At 54.6% G+C, this 18,735-nt stretch overlaps 6 protein-coding genes across 6 annotated transcripts; all 6 read right to left on the bottom strand.

The window, feature by feature from the left end:
• Positions 1-102: 102 nt before the first annotated feature.
• ACC1 (acetyl-coenzyme-A carboxylase) lies at positions 103-7,324 on the bottom strand (the record flags this gene model as incomplete). The annotated part of the gene is made up of 3 exons (XM_062881954.1): positions 103-1,908; positions 1,971-7,086; positions 7,148-7,324. 3 exons carry the CDS (start codon positions 7,322-7,324, stop codon positions 341-343), a joined length of 6,861 nt encoding a protein of 2,286 aa, XP_062727844.1. The 3' UTR covers positions 103-340.
• A 97-nt stretch (positions 7,325-7,421) lies between these two features.
• On the bottom strand, positions 7,422-8,344 carry QC761_0102410 (uncharacterized protein; the record flags this gene model as incomplete). Its single annotated transcript, XM_062873132.1, has 2 exons — positions 7,953-8,344; positions 7,422-7,568 (listed from the first exon to the last, which is right to left on the bottom strand). The coding sequence occupies exons 1-2, from the start codon at positions 8,040-8,042 to the stop codon at positions 7,422-7,424; spliced, it is 237 nt and encodes a 78-aa protein (XP_062727845.1). The 5' UTR covers positions 8,043-8,344.
• A 3,343-nt stretch (positions 8,345-11,687) lies between these two features.
• Positions 11,688-13,806, bottom strand: NDE1_1 (NADH:ubiquinone oxidoreductase; the record flags this gene model as incomplete). Its single annotated transcript, XM_062881953.1, has 2 exons — positions 11,688-13,519; positions 13,579-13,806. The coding sequence occupies 2 exons, from the start codon at positions 13,804-13,806 to the stop codon at positions 11,891-11,893; spliced, it is 1,857 nt and encodes a 618-aa protein (XP_062727846.1). The 3' UTR covers positions 11,688-11,890.
• A 245-nt stretch (positions 13,807-14,051) lies between these two features.
• QC761_0102430 (uncharacterized protein) lies at positions 14,052-14,550 on the bottom strand (the record flags this gene model as incomplete). The annotated part of the gene is given in 3 exon segments (XM_062873133.1): positions 14,052-14,081; positions 14,255-14,352; positions 14,361-14,550. Coding segments are annotated over 3 exon segments (318 nt in total).
• Positions 14,551-15,520: 970 nt separating this feature from the next.
• Positions 15,521-16,423, bottom strand: QC761_703780 (uncharacterized protein; the record flags this gene model as incomplete). The annotated part of the gene is made up of 1 exon (XM_062881952.1): positions 15,521-16,423. One exon carries the CDS (start codon positions 16,421-16,423, stop codon positions 15,521-15,523), a length of 903 nt encoding a protein of 300 aa, XP_062727848.1.
• A 446-nt stretch (positions 16,424-16,869) lies between these two features.
• QC761_703770 (uncharacterized protein) lies at positions 16,870-17,775 on the bottom strand (the record flags this gene model as incomplete). Its single annotated transcript, XM_062881951.1, has 4 exons — positions 16,870-16,952; positions 17,022-17,447; positions 17,508-17,601; positions 17,659-17,775. The coding sequence occupies 4 exons, from the start codon at positions 17,773-17,775 to the stop codon at positions 16,870-16,872; spliced, it is 720 nt and encodes a 239-aa protein (XP_062727849.1).
• Positions 17,776-18,735: the final 960 nt, after the last annotated feature.

The following is an 18,735-nucleotide window of genomic DNA, read 5'->3' on the forward strand; positions in this document are numbered from 1 at the left end:
TATCGTGCATGATCCACCATCTTCACCACCGCCATCGCCGTCACCATGTTGATTCCTCTTGTTTCCAACCACCAGATATCTCACATTCACACCAATATAAATCGTGATAACTTGGAAACATGTATTGTTACTATCGCTGAAGAACTGTCCAATCCCAACCATGCCCAAACGAGAAAAATTAACACCGCTTTCAACCCATACATCCCGTCCATCATGTGCATGCAATTACAGAGTTCTGGAAGCAAAAAAACCATTTTAGTCTCGTACAATCGTCACCATGTATTTTCTTATCCCTTTTCCCCCCCAATTACTGCCAATTCATGGCAACATCATGACCAAATTACACCTGCTTGAGATACTGGAGCATCTTCTCCCGTTCTTGTACCGGCATGGTGTGAAGGACATCGCGGATACCCTTCCAGGCAGGGTTGCTGGCAGCATCCTCCGTAGACTGGCTACCAAGACGGACGAGCTCGCGCATCTCGGCCTGCAGAGCCTCGGCCTTGAGGTGCTCAACCTTCTCGTGCACCACCTTGCGGTTTTCCTCGTACCAGATGGCAACCTCGCGATCAGACTTGTCAAAGTGGGCAATACCGCACCAGGATTCGAGGAGAGAGAGGTGACGGGCGCGGGCTTGGGCAGCTGCCGCGGCATTCTTGTTGTGAACGCCCGAGACCGCAGCCGCCGAGGCAAGGCGGCGGAGGATGTACTCCTCGTTCAATCTTCTGCGCACGCGCCAGTAAAAGAAGCGGCGGGCGTTGCGCCACTCGAGCACCTCGCGAATGACACCCTTGGCCTTCATGCGGCCGGCGCGGTCGTGAAGATCGGCAAACTGCAAGCTGATCTGAGCATATACAGGCAGAAGCTCCTGCTCGCGCTCCGTCATCTTCTTCTTGATCTCATCGATCTCCTCCTTGGAAAGCGACGTGTCGGCGATCTGCCTCTTAAGGCCCGAGTAAACGGGATCGAGACGGGCCATGGTCTCCAGCTGCTTATCCTTGCGGTACTTGATACCGATGATACCCTCAGGCTCCAAGACACCGCCGCGGGCCTCCACATCGGCGTACATCTCCATGGCGGTCGGGTTGATGGTGGGATCGACGACGACCCACGAACCACCACGAAGCTCACCGAATGGTGGAATGTAGATGAAGACTGGCTGCTCGAACTTGACGAGAGCATCGACAATGTACGAGCCGTACTTGAGGACCTCGTTGTACATGTCGCGCTGGCCACCAGAGAATCCACGCCAGTTGGCAAGGATCATCAAGGGAAGCTGCTCGCCATAGTTGAAGTCGTTGATGGCCTGAGCAGTCTTGAAGGCAGAGTTGGGGTACCAAACACCACCGGCCTCGTTGCTGACTTGCTCGATCGAGTCAGGGTTGGCAGGGTCGGCGGGTGTGATGTTCTCGACAGAGCGGGTCTCGACACCGATGACACCCATAGGAATGCCGCCGAGACGAGCACGACCAACCACGACAGTGCGAGCCCAGCCGCCAAGGGTCTCCACGAAGGAATCCTTGTCGAACAGACCAGGCTGGAAACCGTCCTCGTCCTGCTTGCCGGCAATCATCCACCTAACATCATAGGGCTTCTTCTGCTCTGGGGTGAAGACAACGTCACGATCCCAGCTGTCGATGCCAAGGCTGATGGGCACAGGGTTGTTGCGCTTATCGGGAACGAAGGACATCCACTCAACAATCTTGGAAACACCAGCAAAGTCGTCGTTGGCGGTCAAGTGAGACACACCGTTGCGGTACATGATCTGAGTGCCACCAAGCTGGAGGTTAGAGGTGTAGACCTCACGACCCAAAAGGTTGTTGAGGGCGGGGGCACCAGTCAGGATGATGGGCTGGCCCTCAATTTGCACAGCACGCTGACCAAGGCGGACAAGGTAGGCACCAATACCTGCAAACAGTCAGTACACGACTCATTTCAAAAGATCGTCAGAGAAAGGGGGAATGACTCACCAACCGAGCGGCAGGTGACGAGCGTGCAAGTAAAGATATCCTGGTAGGCTCTGCTAGTGGCACCGGCGATGAGGCCGGAACCACGCAAGCACTCGACACCCAAACCGTCTTCAGCGCCGATGATGGTGACGATCTTGTGACGCTTCTCGCCACCCTCAGAGACCTCCTCGGTCAGCACAGTGCTCTCGAACCTCTTCTTGGCCTCATCGTTGAGGTAGAGGTACTTGAAGCCAGCCTCGGGCTTGCCCTCCTCGTTCCAGGCCACGCTGAAGTGAGGCATCAGCTCGTTGGCCAGACCCAAGCGAGCACCCGAATTGGCCGACAAGTAGATGCGGGGAACGCCCAACTTGCGAGCAAGCTCTGTGCACTTGTAGAAGAAGTTGTCTTCCTTGGGCCCGAAAGAACCAATGTTGAAGGTGATGTCGTTGGCGACGACAACAAACTTGCGGCCCTTGGGGTATTCGGGGGTGCGGGCGCTGATGAGCCAACCGACCATACCGCAGGTGTTGGTGCCTGGGTCGCGAGAAACCTCGGCCAAGTTGTCATGGTCATCCAAGACAAGCTCGTTGAACTCGATGCACTCGCCAACCGGGGGCTGCTTCTCGGCCATGGAGGGGACCTTCTTGACAGCATTGGCCCAGCTGTTCTGGATGGCCTGGCGGAAAAGCTCGGGGAAATCATACACATACTGAGTGCCCATCAAGTGAGCCTTGTACCGCTTGGGCTGGAGCCAGTTCTTGGTGGGGTAAGGGGTCGAGACGGGGAGCAGATGCATGGATCCGATCTTGGTGGTGCCACCGGTAGAGTAGAAGACCCAGTCGCCCTTGTCCGACTTGCGCTCGGCATACATCTCTACCTGGATGACGTAGCCAGAGGTGTTGGTAATGATCACACGCAGAGGGTAGGGCATGCCGGTGGAGGGATCAGTGCAAATAATGCGGATCTCGACCTGGGCAACACGAAGACGCCAAGCGCGGGGACCGAAGCGATCCAAGAAGCCCTGAAGCGACTGCTCAACTTCCTGAGGCTGAAGCTGGAAGACGGGAGTAAAGTTGATGAACATATGGTTCAAATCCGAGTTGTGTGTGCCGATAATCTCGAGAGCGTCAAAAATATCGTTGATCACGCGGTCGGCTTCCGAAATCAAGTACTCGGCGGTAGGAATCTCATCCCGAAGTCTTCCGGGGCGAATGACAGCACGAGTGAAGAAGCGCCTATCAGTCTCAACACCCTTCCCAACACCTTCGTACATGTGGATGTTCTTGTTTTCGGTGAAGACGGGCTTGATCTTGAACTTGGAGAGACGAGCCAATTCGAGCTGGAAGGCAAGAGAAGGCTCAATATGGCGAATACTGTCATCCTCAATGTACTCGGGGCCACGGAAGGTGTAGTAACCGGGGTACGAGCCATCGTTGCGGCCGCAGATGAAGGTCAGACGACGGACGCGGCGGGCGAAAAGGTCATCCTTGAACTGATGGACCAGGGGCAAGATCTCCTTCAAGATCTCATCATCGCTGCGGCCCTCAGCATCGCGGATGGCAACGTTGACAACGGCTGAAAGTTCGTCGATGCTGTCAAGACGAGGAGGAGGGGGCGGGCGACGCTTGCCGCTGAGGTCGGGAATGAGGCCAGGGGTCTTCTTCTTGGCGCCGTTCATCACCGGGAGGGTGTCGAGAGCTCTGGAGAGGAGGTCATCGGCATCCTCGAGGTACTTGCATGGCACTATCACACCCTTACGGGTCGGCTCCTCCTGTGTCTTCCTCTCGAGGTAGGACATGTCGCTGATGGAGTGGATACGCTTGAAGGTGTTATCAACCGGCGTAGCCGGAGAGGATGGGGCGGCGGACTGCAAGGGCAGCCCGAACTCGGTCTGGCCGATCTTGCGCAGAGCAAAGTCCCAGGAAACGAAGGATGGCGTCTCGGTCTCATCGGTGTGGTACTCAATCTTCTTCAGGACATACGCACGGTACGCGCGACGGACGTAAACCTCCAAAGCAGCCAGAGAAACCCAGGGATCCTCGTGAGCGAAGAACAAAGTCAGGACATCGAAGACAGTGTACTTGGAGTCGACGACCTCCTTGATGACCTCGAGGTTAGGCTCCCGGTGGTCCCAGCCGGTCTCGCCGTAGCGGGACTCAACAACAGAGGAGCGCAAAATGTGCTCCATCTGGGCGGTTCTCTCCTCGAGAGACGGAAGGGCACATTGGATGAGAATCTCACGAGCCTTCAACGAGACCTTAGCAGTTTGGCGGGACTCGAGCTCGGCCATCTTGCGAAGCACTGGGCGAAGGTACTTGCCAACGTTGCCAACATTGGGCTTGTTGGGACGGTACTCCTCCAGAATGGCAAGAACCAGCGAGTTCTTGGCCGCAACTCTGGTATGCGACAGCACAGTCTGCACAACCTTGGAGGTGTCCTCCTTGTTCTGGTCACGAAGCTGCAAGATGACTTCCTCGTCCTGAGACCGGCGGCCAGAGAAAAGGCGCTCGACCTCGGCGTACATGTTCAGGAGCTCAGTGATAACGGTCAACTCACGCACCTTCTGACCTTCGGCATACATGTCGAGCACGTCGGTCAAAGGCTGAAGAGTGGTCTTGAGGACGTCTGCGTCGCTCTTGGAGGTGACGTTGTCGTCAAGGAACTTCTGGAAGACCTTGGCCAGGTTGCGAGCAGGGAACTCGGCGCCACGCGAGGACGCACGTTCGAGAACAGAGCTGAATTGAGCGTCGAGCTTCTGGGGCATGCGGGCATGGAGGGCAGAGAACTGAGCCGAGAACTCGCTGTAGGGGAGCTTGGGGTCGCGGAGCACCTCAATAAGCCCCTTCAGGGTCTGCAGCATGATCACCTGGTTGTCGAAACCCATGAGGATGTTCTTGAGGGTGTTGAAGAGAAGGGTGAACTTCTGGGCGGGCTTGTTACCAACCACCACAGGAGGGCCATACTCGGGAAGCTGGCCGATGAACGACTGAGCTTGCTTGACGCGGCTGGGGTCATCAAGAGCCAAGATACCGAGAATGTCACCAGCCTCGAGGGTAGCTCCGGGCTGCTTGATGAGCTGCACAATACCGTCCTCCTGCGCGATGAGGGGCATGTACATCTTCATGACCTCAACTTCGGCAAAGGTCTGGCCAGCGCGCACGTGGGCACCGTTCTCCACAGAGTACTTCACGAGCTTACCGGGAGATGGCGTGCGGAGCTGGGTTGGATCGTTCTCCTGCTCCAACAGGCAGGTCTTGCTGTCGACTGAGATGCGAGTGGCGGCGGCCTCTTCCTTCCAGTACACGTTGTGACTGCGCCCATCGAGGAGGACCAGGAGACCACCGTCGCTGAGAGCGCGAACACCAACTGTGCACTTGGAACCATTGATGAAGAGGTGGTAGCTGTCAGAGCTGGAACGACTGACGGTGAACTTGTACCGGTAGCCCTCATAGATGAAGTCCACAGGGAAGACAGTCTTGAGAATGTCTTTGGAGGGGACTTGGCCCTTCTCCAGACCGGCTCTGTATTCGGCAATGCAGTTCTCGCTGGCAATGTGAGCCTTGGTGACAGCACCGCAGACAACAGCGAGCATAGGGTCAGGTCTCTCGGCAGTGAGCTTCTTGGAAATCAACTCATCAAGCCAGCCGGTGGTGATGGTGTTGTCCTCGAAAGCCTCGGTCTCGAGAAGCTTGATGAGGTACTCGACAGTAGTACGGAAGTCACCACGGATGCTCAGCTCCTTCAGGGCCACAACCATGTGCTTTCTGGAGGCAGCACGGTTCTCGCCGTAGGCGAAAATGTGACCGAACTGAGAGTCGGAGAAGCTGTGAATACCACCAGCGGAACCGACAGAGAAGTAACCCCAGACGTTGGAGCTGGAGCGGAAGTTCAAGTCGTGGAGCACACCGTTGGATGGCTTGAAGCCCTCACCGGGATCCTCGGAGGTGATACGGCAGGCCGTGGTGTGGCCCTTGGGCGTTGGCCTCCGCTGGGTCTTTTCACTTTCAGGGTTCGCAAACTGGAAGTCGATCTCGGTGGCCGTCTTGGGATCCACACCATACAGCAAACGGATGTCCTGAATCCGGTGAAGTGGGAGACCCATGGCGATTTGCAGCTGGGCAGCGGGGAGGTTAACACCGCTGACCATTTCGGTCGTGGGATGCTCGACCTGGAGACGAGGGTTCAACTCCAAGAAGTAGAACTTGTCATCGGCATGGGAGTACAAATACTCGACGGTACCGGCGGAAACGTAACCGACAAGCTTGCCGAGGCGAACGGCAGCCTCCTCCATGGCCTTGAACGTGTTTGGCTTGGCAATGGTGACGGGGGCCTCTTCGATAATCTTTTGATGTCTGCGTTGGACCGAGCAATCTCTGCCAAACAGCGAAATGTTGTTGCCGTACTGATCAGCAAGCAATTGAACCTCCAAATGTCTCGCACTGTCGGCCAACTTCATGACGAAAATGGGAGAGCCGGGGATCTCGCTCGCCGCCGCCTTGTAAAGCTCCTCGAAGGTCTCCTCGTTGACTACCTTGCGAATACCCTTACCACCACCACCCTCAGAGGCCTTGACCATTACTGGGAAACCAATCTCCTTCGCCTTCTCCAAGCCCTCTTGCCACGAGCTCACGCAGCCCTTGAGGTAGACATCATCTGGAACTGTGACGATGCCATCCTCGTCCACACTCACTTGGGAAACGCCAGTACCAGACCATGGAATACATGGCACATCGGCGTGCTGAGCTACAATGGTGGAAGAGATCTTGTCACCGAGCGAGCGCATGGCAGAGCCGGGAGGACCGATGAACACAATCTTCTTTGGTGACGCGGCGAGGGACTCTGGAAGCTTGGGGTTTTCCGAAGCGTGACCCCAGCCTGCCCACACGGCGTGTACGTCCATACGCTCCGCAATGTCAACAATAAGCTCGACATTGGCATAGTTGTGGTTGTTTGTGCCGCCGGGAACCTCAACGTAATGGTCAGCCATACGGATGTAGTCGGCGTTTGCTTGCAAATCTTCTGGCGTGGCCATCACGGTGAACTTGATGGCCCGCTCGTCGCCAAACGTCTCGTAGGCCCATTTTCGCACTGATCTGATCTCCTTGACGGCGGCGATACCGTTGTTGGCGATCAATACCTGTGAACAAGAGAGTTAGAAGTGTTTTCTCGAAGTCAAACAGTATCAGGCGAGCACTCACATTTGTAATGACGGTGTGACCGTCGTGGTTAGCGACAAAGTCCTTCACCTTGGACGGCGGGGCATTTTCCAGCCGGTTGCCGCCAATGAAGTGGGAGGCGATCTTGTGCTTCTCGGCATACGAAGCCTTGCCGTTGGACTTGGGCACTATAACGCCGTTCCGTGGTGTGTCTCCCATGATTGCTGCTTTGGGGGGGGTGGGTTGCAGACTCGTTTGTTGGGGATCTGGCGGGGAATTCGTTCGAAAATAAGAGAAGAGGTCGTCTACTCGATCATTAAAGTACGTAACGTGGTGTAGCGCCAGGCGGTGTGAAGCGTCTGTCGAGCAGAGCAGGTCGGCACAGGCAATCGGATATTTTCCCAAACCAGACGCCGATAAGAGGAGAGGGGTGGAGGGGGATGATGCTGGCAGGCGGCGGTGTCTGCTGCGCTGTGCTAGGTACTGGAACTGGCGGATGCCCCGGTGTCAGCGAAACTCTATGCTTGGCGATTGGGCTGCTGATTTGTATCCGTGGAGTCCGAACGAACCTGGATATGTGGACCGGTATATCCTTATCCTACTCCTACTCCTTTGCTGCAAGGGATCTAGATATCTGTTTATCAGACCACAATCAAAATATTACGATGGTGATAAGTGCAATAGAATGCAGCAGAACAGACGAGGTGAGGGACGAAGAGAAGAGGGGGGGGAGGGGACGGCCGAGGGAGCTCCCAAGGTTGATGCAGACCAGGCAAGGAGCGAAGGGAGGGGAAGCAGATCCAGAAGGAATGGAGAAGAGAAAAGAAGGGAAGGGAGAAGTACTTACTTCGGGGGGGATGAGGGGAGGAGTTGTCCGTAGATGAATGGGCCGAGTTTGGGTTTCTGGCGAGACGTTGTTCGTCCCTGTTCTAAACATTCTGGTTGACAGCCGGGGCCCGGGGCTTGGTGGGAAAGGTGGGATGTGGGGACCCCAAAATTGGAGCCATCCACATCCGAGCAACCCAGCGCCCACCACACACCCACCGACCACTGCACTTTTCCACTGTAACTTTTTTTTTCACCCCTCGCACCCCCTGCGTGCCCGTGGCTCCGTCCCTTTGCTTCCCGCGCCGAGCCTCTCAGTGACATCTGAACTCGGTCGAATCAAGCCAATCATCGCTCACACCGCCGACGACCGAGCCGACATGTTGGGGAAACTCCCAAAAGGCCACACACAGCACGCCGTCTGCCCGCTTGCCGGGGCATCCAGCAGCAGCAACGTCAGCCCGCAGAACAAGTCCCTTCCACCGTGGGCTCGGGGTTCAAGCGATGTACCTCCGTTAAGCTTTTGATATCACCGAAGACACTCAATGGACACCCTAGATACATCTCGCGTCGTCTCTTGACTTGGAGCAACACCGACGGCGGCATTGCCTCCCAGGTTTCTATGCGTCTCTCTACTTCAAGCCTCTGCTTTCCCCTTCTCCCGTCTTCAGATTGGCATTCCTGTTCCTGTTCCTGCATCCTTCTCTGCCATGCCACTGCCCGAGACTCCCGGTCTTCAACCCAGCCGCATGGACACCTTCATGTCAGCCCCGGCGCAGCACACGGCGGATTTGGGGTTCAATGTTTCGCCGACGATGCCGCTTCGGCGCTCGGGGCAACGCCAGATGGTGTCCGAATTCCTTCATCGACGATTTCGTATCTACGATCTCTCGAGCCTACTTTCCCAAATTCCCATTTGTGCCGTTTCTGTTTCCGTCTCCCCTTTGGAAATCAGCCTGCAGGGTACTTTGGTCCGAGGCATGCACTAACAAAGAGACCAGCAGCCCTCAACAACCAACCCCGATCGGTTCAACCCTTTTGCAACTGCCCCAGATGGTCTGGGCACTCGGGGCCGGCCCCTGGTTCGATCTCAGCCTGGTGGAACCGACCCCAGGGAAGGGTTTTCTGGGCGGTCATGGCTGGCTGGCTGACAACGGACCGCCGAAGATGGCATTTTAATTTTTGGATCACACTTCACGCTTCAAGTCTTCAACAGCCACAGACAGAGCCAGTAACTCGTCCCTCAAAACTCTCCCTCAACCCAAGAGGACAGACACACGCCCAGCCACTGCAAGAATCGTGAAATTTAATGACCAGTGTTGGGACTGGGAAAGTGGCAATCAACTGTGGGTGAAAGATGCCCCAATTGTTGAGTTCCCGTCGTCCCTCGAGTTATGCCGGAACCCCCGGGTCCCTTTGATCGACAGGAAATTGTTAGCGCAAAAGACCGGAGTCGGACCCGCAGATCCCCAACATCTTGTCCGCCCAGGAATTGCCCTTTACGGACTAGACTTGCACCATTTCTGGTCCTTTCCATCTCTCTCCCCAGGCGTTTCCGTGTTTTGGTTGTGCTCAGGGATCCGTCAACACGACGAGTTTCAACACTGACTCGGCTGGTCAACAACATTTGTAGTGGCCGACAATTCCCGGTTTCCATCTGTCCGGCCTCGTGGTCTGGAGACTCTCAACTTCCGAGTGAAGTCGCCGCTCGGTGATATTCTCCCGCTCGGTTTTGAGACGTTGGCCTCTCTTGATAAGAAGATCTTCCTTCCTTTGCGTTCAAGCAGTCCTCAGAGATGGCCTATCAGGAATAGGTCACGCCGTCACATTCATCATGAGATGCAGATGTGGCAGCTGTATGGCTCTCTCGGTGTTATCAGTGGTGGGTATTGCAGTGTTGTCACCACTCGGCCATCGACAGCCAGATATACTTTTGGATAAATCACATGCCACCTCACCATCGCGACAAACACTGTCGTCAACACAAAAGACCCTTGTCTCCAAGAATAGAGTCGTCACCGGGCCGCTCCGCACTGGAGAAACCTTGCCGCCATCACGGACCACAAGACTAGCCACATGGGACAATGGCCATCGTGATGTGGTCCCAGGCTGTCTACCTCTTCTTGATGAATCATGAACCTCCAGTCCGGTGATTGTAGGACCATCCATCTCGATCATGTCTATGTATACCGTTGGTAATGTCCATAATTTGCCAGACATATCTAGTGTCCAACCACACAGCCCCCTCCTGCTTCCTCCACCACGAGGTGTACCTCTAATCCCTCCACACCAACATGCCCAAACATACGCCGTACTCTTAAGACTGCGAACCATGCCCTTCTGCACATCTATCTGCAAGCAAGCAATCCAAGCAGATCGGAAGCCACTGCCGAATCTTGACAGGTCGATCCGACCCGACGGGAAGGCAGGTAAGCAGAAGAACCAGGCCCCACTGACATCAGAATCGTACGATTTTTCTCTTGGTCCCCTCTCCCATGAGGCCAACGGGGGGCTAGACCAGTCCAGGATCTGCCAGGCACAGCACCTTCAAAGACATGAAGCTCAGCCTTATAAAAGTCAACTGATGCTGTTAGTTTAAGGTGTAACATCGAGCTTCACCAAGTTTGCTGCAGCTACGTGGACAGAAGAAGGGGGGTACATTTGTCTGTTCTCTTGACCACGCATCAATGCTTTCCCAAGTACCTAACTAATCCTTTCGTTTACCTTGACAAATCACAACAAACTTCAGCAAGATGAACACCCTCTTTTGACACACGCACACACAGCTCTCGTAAGCTCTGAGCCTGATATTTTGGCTCTGTATTCCAACTTGTCAAGATTATTTCCCAAGGTACCTACCTACCTAGGCACGCGTCGTCGACAAAATAACTGGTACTACAAGTAAGTAAGACGTATGACAACCGTTGACTTCTACCTTTTGAACAGGGAATAGGCCTTTTGACTACTCCCTAAGGCCTATTGACTATCTCTCAAGACCTACTGGTCAGTTCAAGGCCTAGTAGCCATATTTTAGGTATGGTTCAGAACTTTTGCAGTGTCGTCCACCGCATGCTAGGTACTACTTGCGCGTGCCCTTCAAACTATCACTCGTTGCCTCTGCTGTGCCTTATGCATCAGTCCGTCTCCCGAAGACTTCTTGCCCTTGAAGTTTCCAGGAAGAATACTCCTCAAATACCATGCATGTCCATACTCCTCAAGCGCCATGTCTATACCCCTCAGTCACAGAAGAACAAGCCAAACGCCATTCCCTCGCTCAGCACCCAAGTCACACAAAATCCCCAACCCCGAATCACAACACCCACCCCATTCGTTACATGTAATCATACCATCAAAGTTAAGAATCGCTACAAAACAAATGCAAAACTACAAAAATATCATCTCATAACCACAACCCACCACCATGCTCAAGCCCTCCAAGCTCAATCCTCATCTCTCATGTCATCATAAAGCAAAACAAAAAACACCGTCAATCGTAATGCAAACTGTAAAATGCACAGAAAAAAAGAATAAAAAATAGGTATCAAGTATTGAAAAAAAGTGTATATCAAAGCAACCAATTCATCCATCATCACTCTCTCACACATCCACGCCCCGTCTTTCTTCTTCCGGTGGGTTAGCACCCTCCCCACTCTACCCGCCTCACCTCAGTCAGAAATATAAGGTAGAAGAAAATAAAGCCAGAGAGTTGCGATGTGTGAACCCCCCCACCCCTTCAGCCCAATTTGCCCCCTCCTCACCCTTCCCTTCCTTTCCTTTCCGTCCCTGTTTGTGTAGTAAGGCGCCAAAGTCAAAATAAAGGTATCATCCATGCCTCCCAACCAACCCATTCAGCCAGCCAGCTATCACGCCGCCTCTTCGCTTCAACACAATTGTAAATTATGGGCTCCTTAATCATGCCCCCTTCCATCATAACTATCTTCTTTGCCTGATGGACCTGGCTTAGTAGGTTTCCCCCAAATCCTCCAGCACCCTCCCCTGCATGCCTCCCGCTAGCAGACTTGCTACAGGCCCGGCAGCACTGGCACTACTAGTCCTCCGCAGCCCGATGCCTCCCGACCCTCCGCTCTGCCTCCTCGGTGCTGGAATCCCGCTTGGTCCCGGAATGGCACTGAACCCACCCTCGTCCATCCTGCTAAAGGTTCCCCGTCTGCTAGGCGTCCGGAACTCCCCAGTGTCTCCCTCATCCAGTTCCAGCGTGCTGTAACTAACGCTGTGACTTGGATTGTGACCATGATGCGACTCCCTCCCACTGTGCATGCCCAGACTACTCCTCGGCCTACCTAGTGGTGTTCTGGACCCCGTGAGACTGGCCCTGCTCATCGGCCTGGGAGGTGGCATGGCGGCGCTCGAGGGACCACCGCCGTGCGATTCCTGTCTGCTAACCGGCCGTGCGTAGCTCGAGACGCTAGCTCGACTGCTGGGCCGTGGGATATCAGATGCATCGGCTTGGTGGTTAGGGTTACGGTTGGGCAGCGGACCAAAGGACAATCGGGAGACGCCCGACGTGCTAAGTCGGGGGACGTGCTTATTCGCCGTTGAACTCGAAAGGCTGCTGCGGAAATTGGATGGCATTGGTTTGGCGTCGCCGTTGCTGATCGTCGACGAAGCTGTGGAACCGGCATTACGCTTCCTACTGCGTATTGTGACCGAAGATGGTACCGTGGGAACTGTTCTTGGTGAGCCCCGTGGTGGGGTGCTGGCCGAACCTGCAGGGAGCTTGGACCGGGCAGACTGCACACGAGCTTCCAGACGCTGCATCTGTGCTGTGAGCGTCCGGATATGGGTGAGTGAATTGGAGGGCGGAATCTTATGCGCCCTCGTGCTTGGTGGTGGCTTGCTGGTAGTCGAGTTTCTCTGGGCAGACGTGCGCAATGCGGCGGAAGCAGTCGCCACACGATTGCCCCGGGTTGAAGAGCTAGACGCACCGCCAACGGACCTTGGTTTAGATGCCATGCTGCTGTCGGCAGAAGGCAATCGGGATTTCCTTTGGGACGTAGGACCTTTTGTGACGCTGAGTCGTGACCGGGACAGTTGAGAGATCTCCGAGATGGAGGGTGATGGTGGGTCTTGGAGTTCGGACAAGGTGTCCGCGGTGGATAGCGACTTGGTGTCGGGTGGGGTGGTGATCATCGGTGAGCTTGCGGTCGAGTGAGGTGAGCTGCCAAATGGCGGGGAGCCGGGGAGCGAGAGGTCAGTGGAGAGTGTCGATAAATGGCGGGCATCCTGCTTCTTGATCTTGTGCTGCAAGATTTCGGCCTCGATCTTTAGATCCGACAACTCCTCCCTCAACCGCTGAGTCTCTACCCGAAGCTGTTCCCTTTCCTGTTCCCCAATCTTGATCTCCTCCTCCAGCAAGACAGCCCGTTCGATGGCGACATTGTACTTGGACTCGAGATCCTCCAGTGATGACGTGGTGTTGCGCGCCTGTCGCTCAAAGTCGTCATTTGCTACCTCGATGTCCCGTAGTCTGAGCTGCAAGGTCCGGTTTGTTTCGCGAAGGGTGGTGATCTCTTTCTCGAGAATGCTTTGCGCCGCATTTGCCTCGGATTTGGATTCCTTGTATTTTCGCTGGTAGGACATGTCAGCCAGACCGTCACTCGAGTGCGCTCATAAGGAGATATCAGTACCTTCCATTCCTCCACCTCATAGCTCAGGCTCTCGGCCTTTTTCTGCAGATCCCTTTCCCGCTTGTCGGCAGCATCCAGGTCCTTTTCGAGCTCGGCTTCTAGCTCTTTGCTTGAGGCTTGGAATTCCGATAGTTCCTGCTCGAGCAGCTCGTATTGCGACTTGTACCACGCGAGCGCATCCTGGGGGTTGGCCCCGGCGCTTGGAGGGGATGATGGTGGCTCCGACATTTTTTGTTGTAATTATTTGTTGGTGGCTGTTTTTTCGTAATTTTTGCTATGCGATACTGCGAGATGTAGTGGCTGTGATGCGCAAAAGGGACGAATCTCGCATGTGATGGTTGTGGAAATAAATTAACTCTAGGGAAAAGGCGGTCGGAAAGAACGTCGGACAGTTGGCAACGAAAACAGAAACTGAAAGCAGATATGAAAGTCGTGGATCGTTATCGTAAAATGCAGCGGGAAGGCTCGAGGCGTTATGCGAAAATGCGGCAGGTCATGGCCGACTGTGAGTTCCCGCGATGGGGGGGTATTTTCCTGGTGTTGAGCGACGACGTCAACAACTGAGGTCGTAATCTGCGGGAGGTGGAGGCGGAGGAGAAGGCGGTCGCGGTGGGATGAGTGACAGGCGAGAGAGAGACAGAACGCAGAGAGAGAGAGAGAGCGAGAGGCAGCTTACCCGACGGTCGCGCGGGCGGGAAAAGGGCGCCTTGGACAGTCGGAAAGGGCGTCGAAGAGTCCGGCGGTGGACTTGATCGAGTGATCGCACTTCGCGACCTACTTACCTACCTGATTCCGTCGTAAGTCGTCTCGGTTGGCGATTGCGATGTCGTCGGTTGTCGAGTTGGCGGCGGGCGGGAGGAAGGTTGGATCCTTCCTCGTTCTCCCAGTCCTGGTCCCGGGGCTGGGTGTTTTCCTTGGCACCTGTGGGCTCTTCCTCATCTCCCTCTGCTCTGCATGCGCTAATGGCACCATGGCAACCGTGCACCATTTGCTCCACGCAACCTGAGCTTCTTTTAGAGTCAACAAACCCACTTTCAACCTCGTCAACATCAACAGAGCACTTTATGTACTTTGATGTCATGACGTTGGTCTTGCTGTTGGAGACATTTCTCTTTCATCTATACTACCTCTTGGACTCATCTTCTTCAAATTCTTTGTCTCTACCACACAATCTATCTCCCTCCCTATTCTTCTTCATCCATCCGTGTATCTTCTTCAACATGCTACCTACCTAGCTTCCCGCTGTTTTAGCAGGACGAACCACATTCACTCCCACCCAACTAGATCTTCAACACAGCCAGTCAGCCAGACTTGTTGCTCACACTCACACTGCCGATTCTACCCCACCTCATATGCCAACTGCCCGTCCCTGTTCTGCTTTAAATACACCCTGCCCTATGCTAAATGTGTCGCACTGCTTGCTTGCTTGCGCCTGCTGCGCTGTCTTGCCTCTGACAGAGCGATCCTTTCTGCAGCCCCAGATCGACCAACGTCGCATGCCATCCACTGCATTTGAAACGGTTTGCGCATTTGCCAAATATCGCTTTCTGTGTGTCGCAGCAATGCCGCTGCCAGAAAGGTGAGCGGGTGGTCTCCGGTCCCGCCCGCTTATGACTGGTCATCCGATCACGCATCCCTGGCGACTGCCAAGTGGCAGACACATGACGGTGTTCAGTCTTGGTTTTCTTTTATAGGAGGGTATCGCGGTTCCTGCATGTGCCTGTTTCTGCTGTGGCACCCCATCACATGGTGGTGTTGTGTTCTTCTGAGTATGTGGAAAGGGTTAGGGTCGGCGCCTGTCATGCAATGGCCATTCCAAACACCACACTTGTGAGAACCACAGCAAGGTATTCATGACTTTGTGGTATTATCATTTCTAGGAGGTCTTCTCCGATGCCCGCTAACTCCATGCCTGCTGCTGCTCAACTAAGCAAATCCCTCATTAAAGCCCATACTTTTGCGTCTTCATAAAATCCATGCCCGCCGCAAAATGAAACAACTTGGCCGCCACAATAAACCTCTCCCTCTTGCTATACTCCACCAGCTTCTCATATAGCTCTGCCAGCGGGACGACCACCCGCTCAATGTGCTCCCCATCCTCCAACCTTTGCTCCGGCAGCGAGCCCGCCTCCAGCTCAGGCACCTCCACCTCTACCATAGCCATCTGCATATTCGCATTCGACAAGCCCGGATCAGCCGCCTGCACCGGGCTGACACTCAGCACCCTGCTCACTTCGTACCCCGTCTCCTCCTTGAACTCCCTCACTGCCGCCTCTTCGGCTGTCTCATCCTCGTCGATAAGACCGGCAGGCCACTCGACAGTGTAAGCGTCTAGTGGGGGGCGGTATTGGATCACTAGCAGTGTGGAGGGGGCCTTGTTGGGAGAAAGCAAGATGTTGCCAATAGCTACAGCGTCGACGCCTGTCTTGGCGGAGCGAGTCTTGCGGGAGGCGACCTCCCATGTGCGTGCTTTGCCTGTTTGGTCGGTGTACTCGATTTTTTGAAGAGTCACCCATCTGGATTCCGAGGTGGGAAGTTCCGTGACCGAGGTGATGGCTGGTTCTTGCTTCTTGTGGAGGGTTTGCGTCATTTTGGATTTGACGATTTGAGGGAAGGAGTTGCGGCGGGGTTTGGCAGGGGCGGTCGTGGTAGAGTGATGGTGAAAAAGCAGGTGCAAATGCCGGTGGTGGTGGGTATGATGATGGTGAGGATCTGTGAAGGTGGTGGTGTGCTTGTTTGGGGTGAGGATGAGGTTGTTGGTGAGAGAGGGAATGAACAAGTCCATAAGAGGGCGAGTCAAAGCGGGGCTGGCTGAGCGGCGAGGAATGATGCCCCGCAACTGCATGGGATGAAGATAGGCAGTCAAACGGAATACTTGGTAAATATGATGGATAATTGGAAGAAGTCTTTGACTTTGTTCTGCTAATTTAACACTCTTTCTCAAGATTTTCAGATTTGGGGGGCTGAAACAGTTCAGGTTCAGTTGATGAGTTCAGATGGCAGGCTCGACTTGGATGAGAGGTGGGTCAAGTTGCGTCACCATCTCAGTGCAATTCGGGTACGGGTTAGGGTTTATAATGACGATGACAATGACAGCAATCGAGGAGGCATCATGCCAAATTATTGACAACGACAAAGAGCCTTGAGCTTTCTAGAGTATTTACAGCTTGATCAACTATGTACAGGAAAAAGCAAATTCACCACCGACAGTCGATCAGCAGGGAGACCAGAGTTTCCGGCATGGCCCCTGTCTCATTCCGTCTGCACCGTATCCCCTTTCACGGAAAGAGTTTAGAAGTAGCTCTGGTCAATGACGGCAGGTCCGGGGATCTTGTAGGTACCAAAGTCGCCCCAGATGTTGATGAGAATACCAGCTGTAACACAATCAATCATCAGCACGAATGAGGCGAGAAAACAGCGCAAGAGGAGAAGAGTTCACTCACGGTCAGACGCGCTGTAAGCACCCGGAAGCCTAACACCAGCAGGAAGCTGACCGCTGCCGCTGTTGGCAACTCTAACCTGGTAGCAGCTCATGTAGAACTGCGCACCACCGCTCGAGCCGGCGGTATGAAGAGCGATGGCCTCCGCTCTGACGAGGTAGTCACCAGCGGGGATCTTGCTGGGGATCTTGAACGTCCGCTTGCCGCAGTTCTTGTTGAGGGTGTCGGTGCCCCAGGTCTTGCTGCCGGCGTCGTAGCCGAACTCGTCGACCTTGAACCACGAGGCAGAGGCGCCATCAGCCGTCTTGGCGTCGTTGACCTTGGCCATGTAGACGATGACGGGGCCGAAGTGGTTCCCGCCGATGGCCTCGTTGGCGCAGGAGCGGTCGTTGGGCTGGGCGTGCATCTCGACGAAGAAGGAGTCACCGGCTGGATGGAAGTATCAGCATTTGGAACAGGAACACTAAGGTATGAGAGACATCAACGTACCGCTCACCTCGCAAAGGCCAGCAACGCCGCGCGAACCACCGACATTGCAGGCAAGATCAGAACTGCCAACGCTGGTGACGGGAGAGTTGTTGGGCTAATAGATAATGTTAGTCACCGGGGGGCACAGCTAGGGGATTGGATAAGCTCATACCGGCATGCGAGTGCATGATGTGCCGAAGTCGATCGATCCACTGCCAGCCTGTTGGAAGATGCTGTGGGCAGCAGCCAGGGGGGCGAGAACGCCAGCGGCGACAAAGACAGACTTCATGTTGGTGGTTCCTCGGTTGAGATGTCTAGATGAGGGAGGCTGCTGAGTTACTCGTTCTCAACATTGCACAGAGACGACGATAGTAGCTTTTATATCCCTTTCGATTCCTCAACACCCATCCTCATCAGTCGGCCCTCCGCCAACCTCACCCACAATTTCACCGACTCGCATCCCCCTCGATATTAGATCTACCGCTCCAACGGGCCGCAGATTCAACATCCAAGCCTCGCCCGTGCCCAACTTCCTCAATAGGAAGTCTACCAGAACTGTTGATCAACACCACCTATGCCAATCCAACCCATACCTCCCGCCCACATCATTCTCGGCACCAGCCGGCCAACCACTCCGCCAACAAGAAATATGAACCTGGTTTCCCTCATGCCTTGCAGCAGACAACAACCGTTCGTTGTTTATCTGAACCATTCCCGTCCCCACAAAAGTCCACCCAACCCGCAATGCAACGCCGATCATTCTCGGTACTACATCCTCCATGATCCATCTGGGACCCGATCGTCAAAACGGCCGACCAAGACACGAAAGAATGATGATATGCCCGCTTCTTGGGCAATTTATCCCGCACACGTACACACTTGCACAAGCGGAAGACGGCGCCGCAACCGAAAAAAGCGACAACCGAGATCCATCCCCATGCAGCTCTCTACCGTCCCGCTTACCGGACCAGTGCCGTCCGCGAATAAACCCCAGCTTGGCAGATTATGCGATGCCGTCTTGTTTGGTGAGTCGTCAGCAAAAAAAACAAAAAAACCGGTGGGTCGAGATCAGATCGTGGAGAACATAATCCCGAAAACTCCGTCAATGGGGAGTAGTTAGTAAGTTATGCAAGAAAAAAGGACCGAAAGAGGCTGATGATTGCAAACAGACGAAGAGATGATGTTGCGCGCGAGAAAAGATCTGCTGAACCTGGTCAGCCTGTGCTTCAATAATGAGCCATTCTCTGGG

The sequence above is a fragment of the Podospora bellae-mahoneyi genome, chromosome 7 (assembly GCF_035222275.1).
Source record: "Podospora bellae-mahoneyi strain CBS 112042 chromosome 7, whole genome shotgun sequence".
Classification (NCBI taxonomy): domain Eukaryota; kingdom Fungi; phylum Ascomycota; class Sordariomycetes; order Sordariales; family Podosporaceae; genus Podospora; species Podospora bellae-mahoneyi.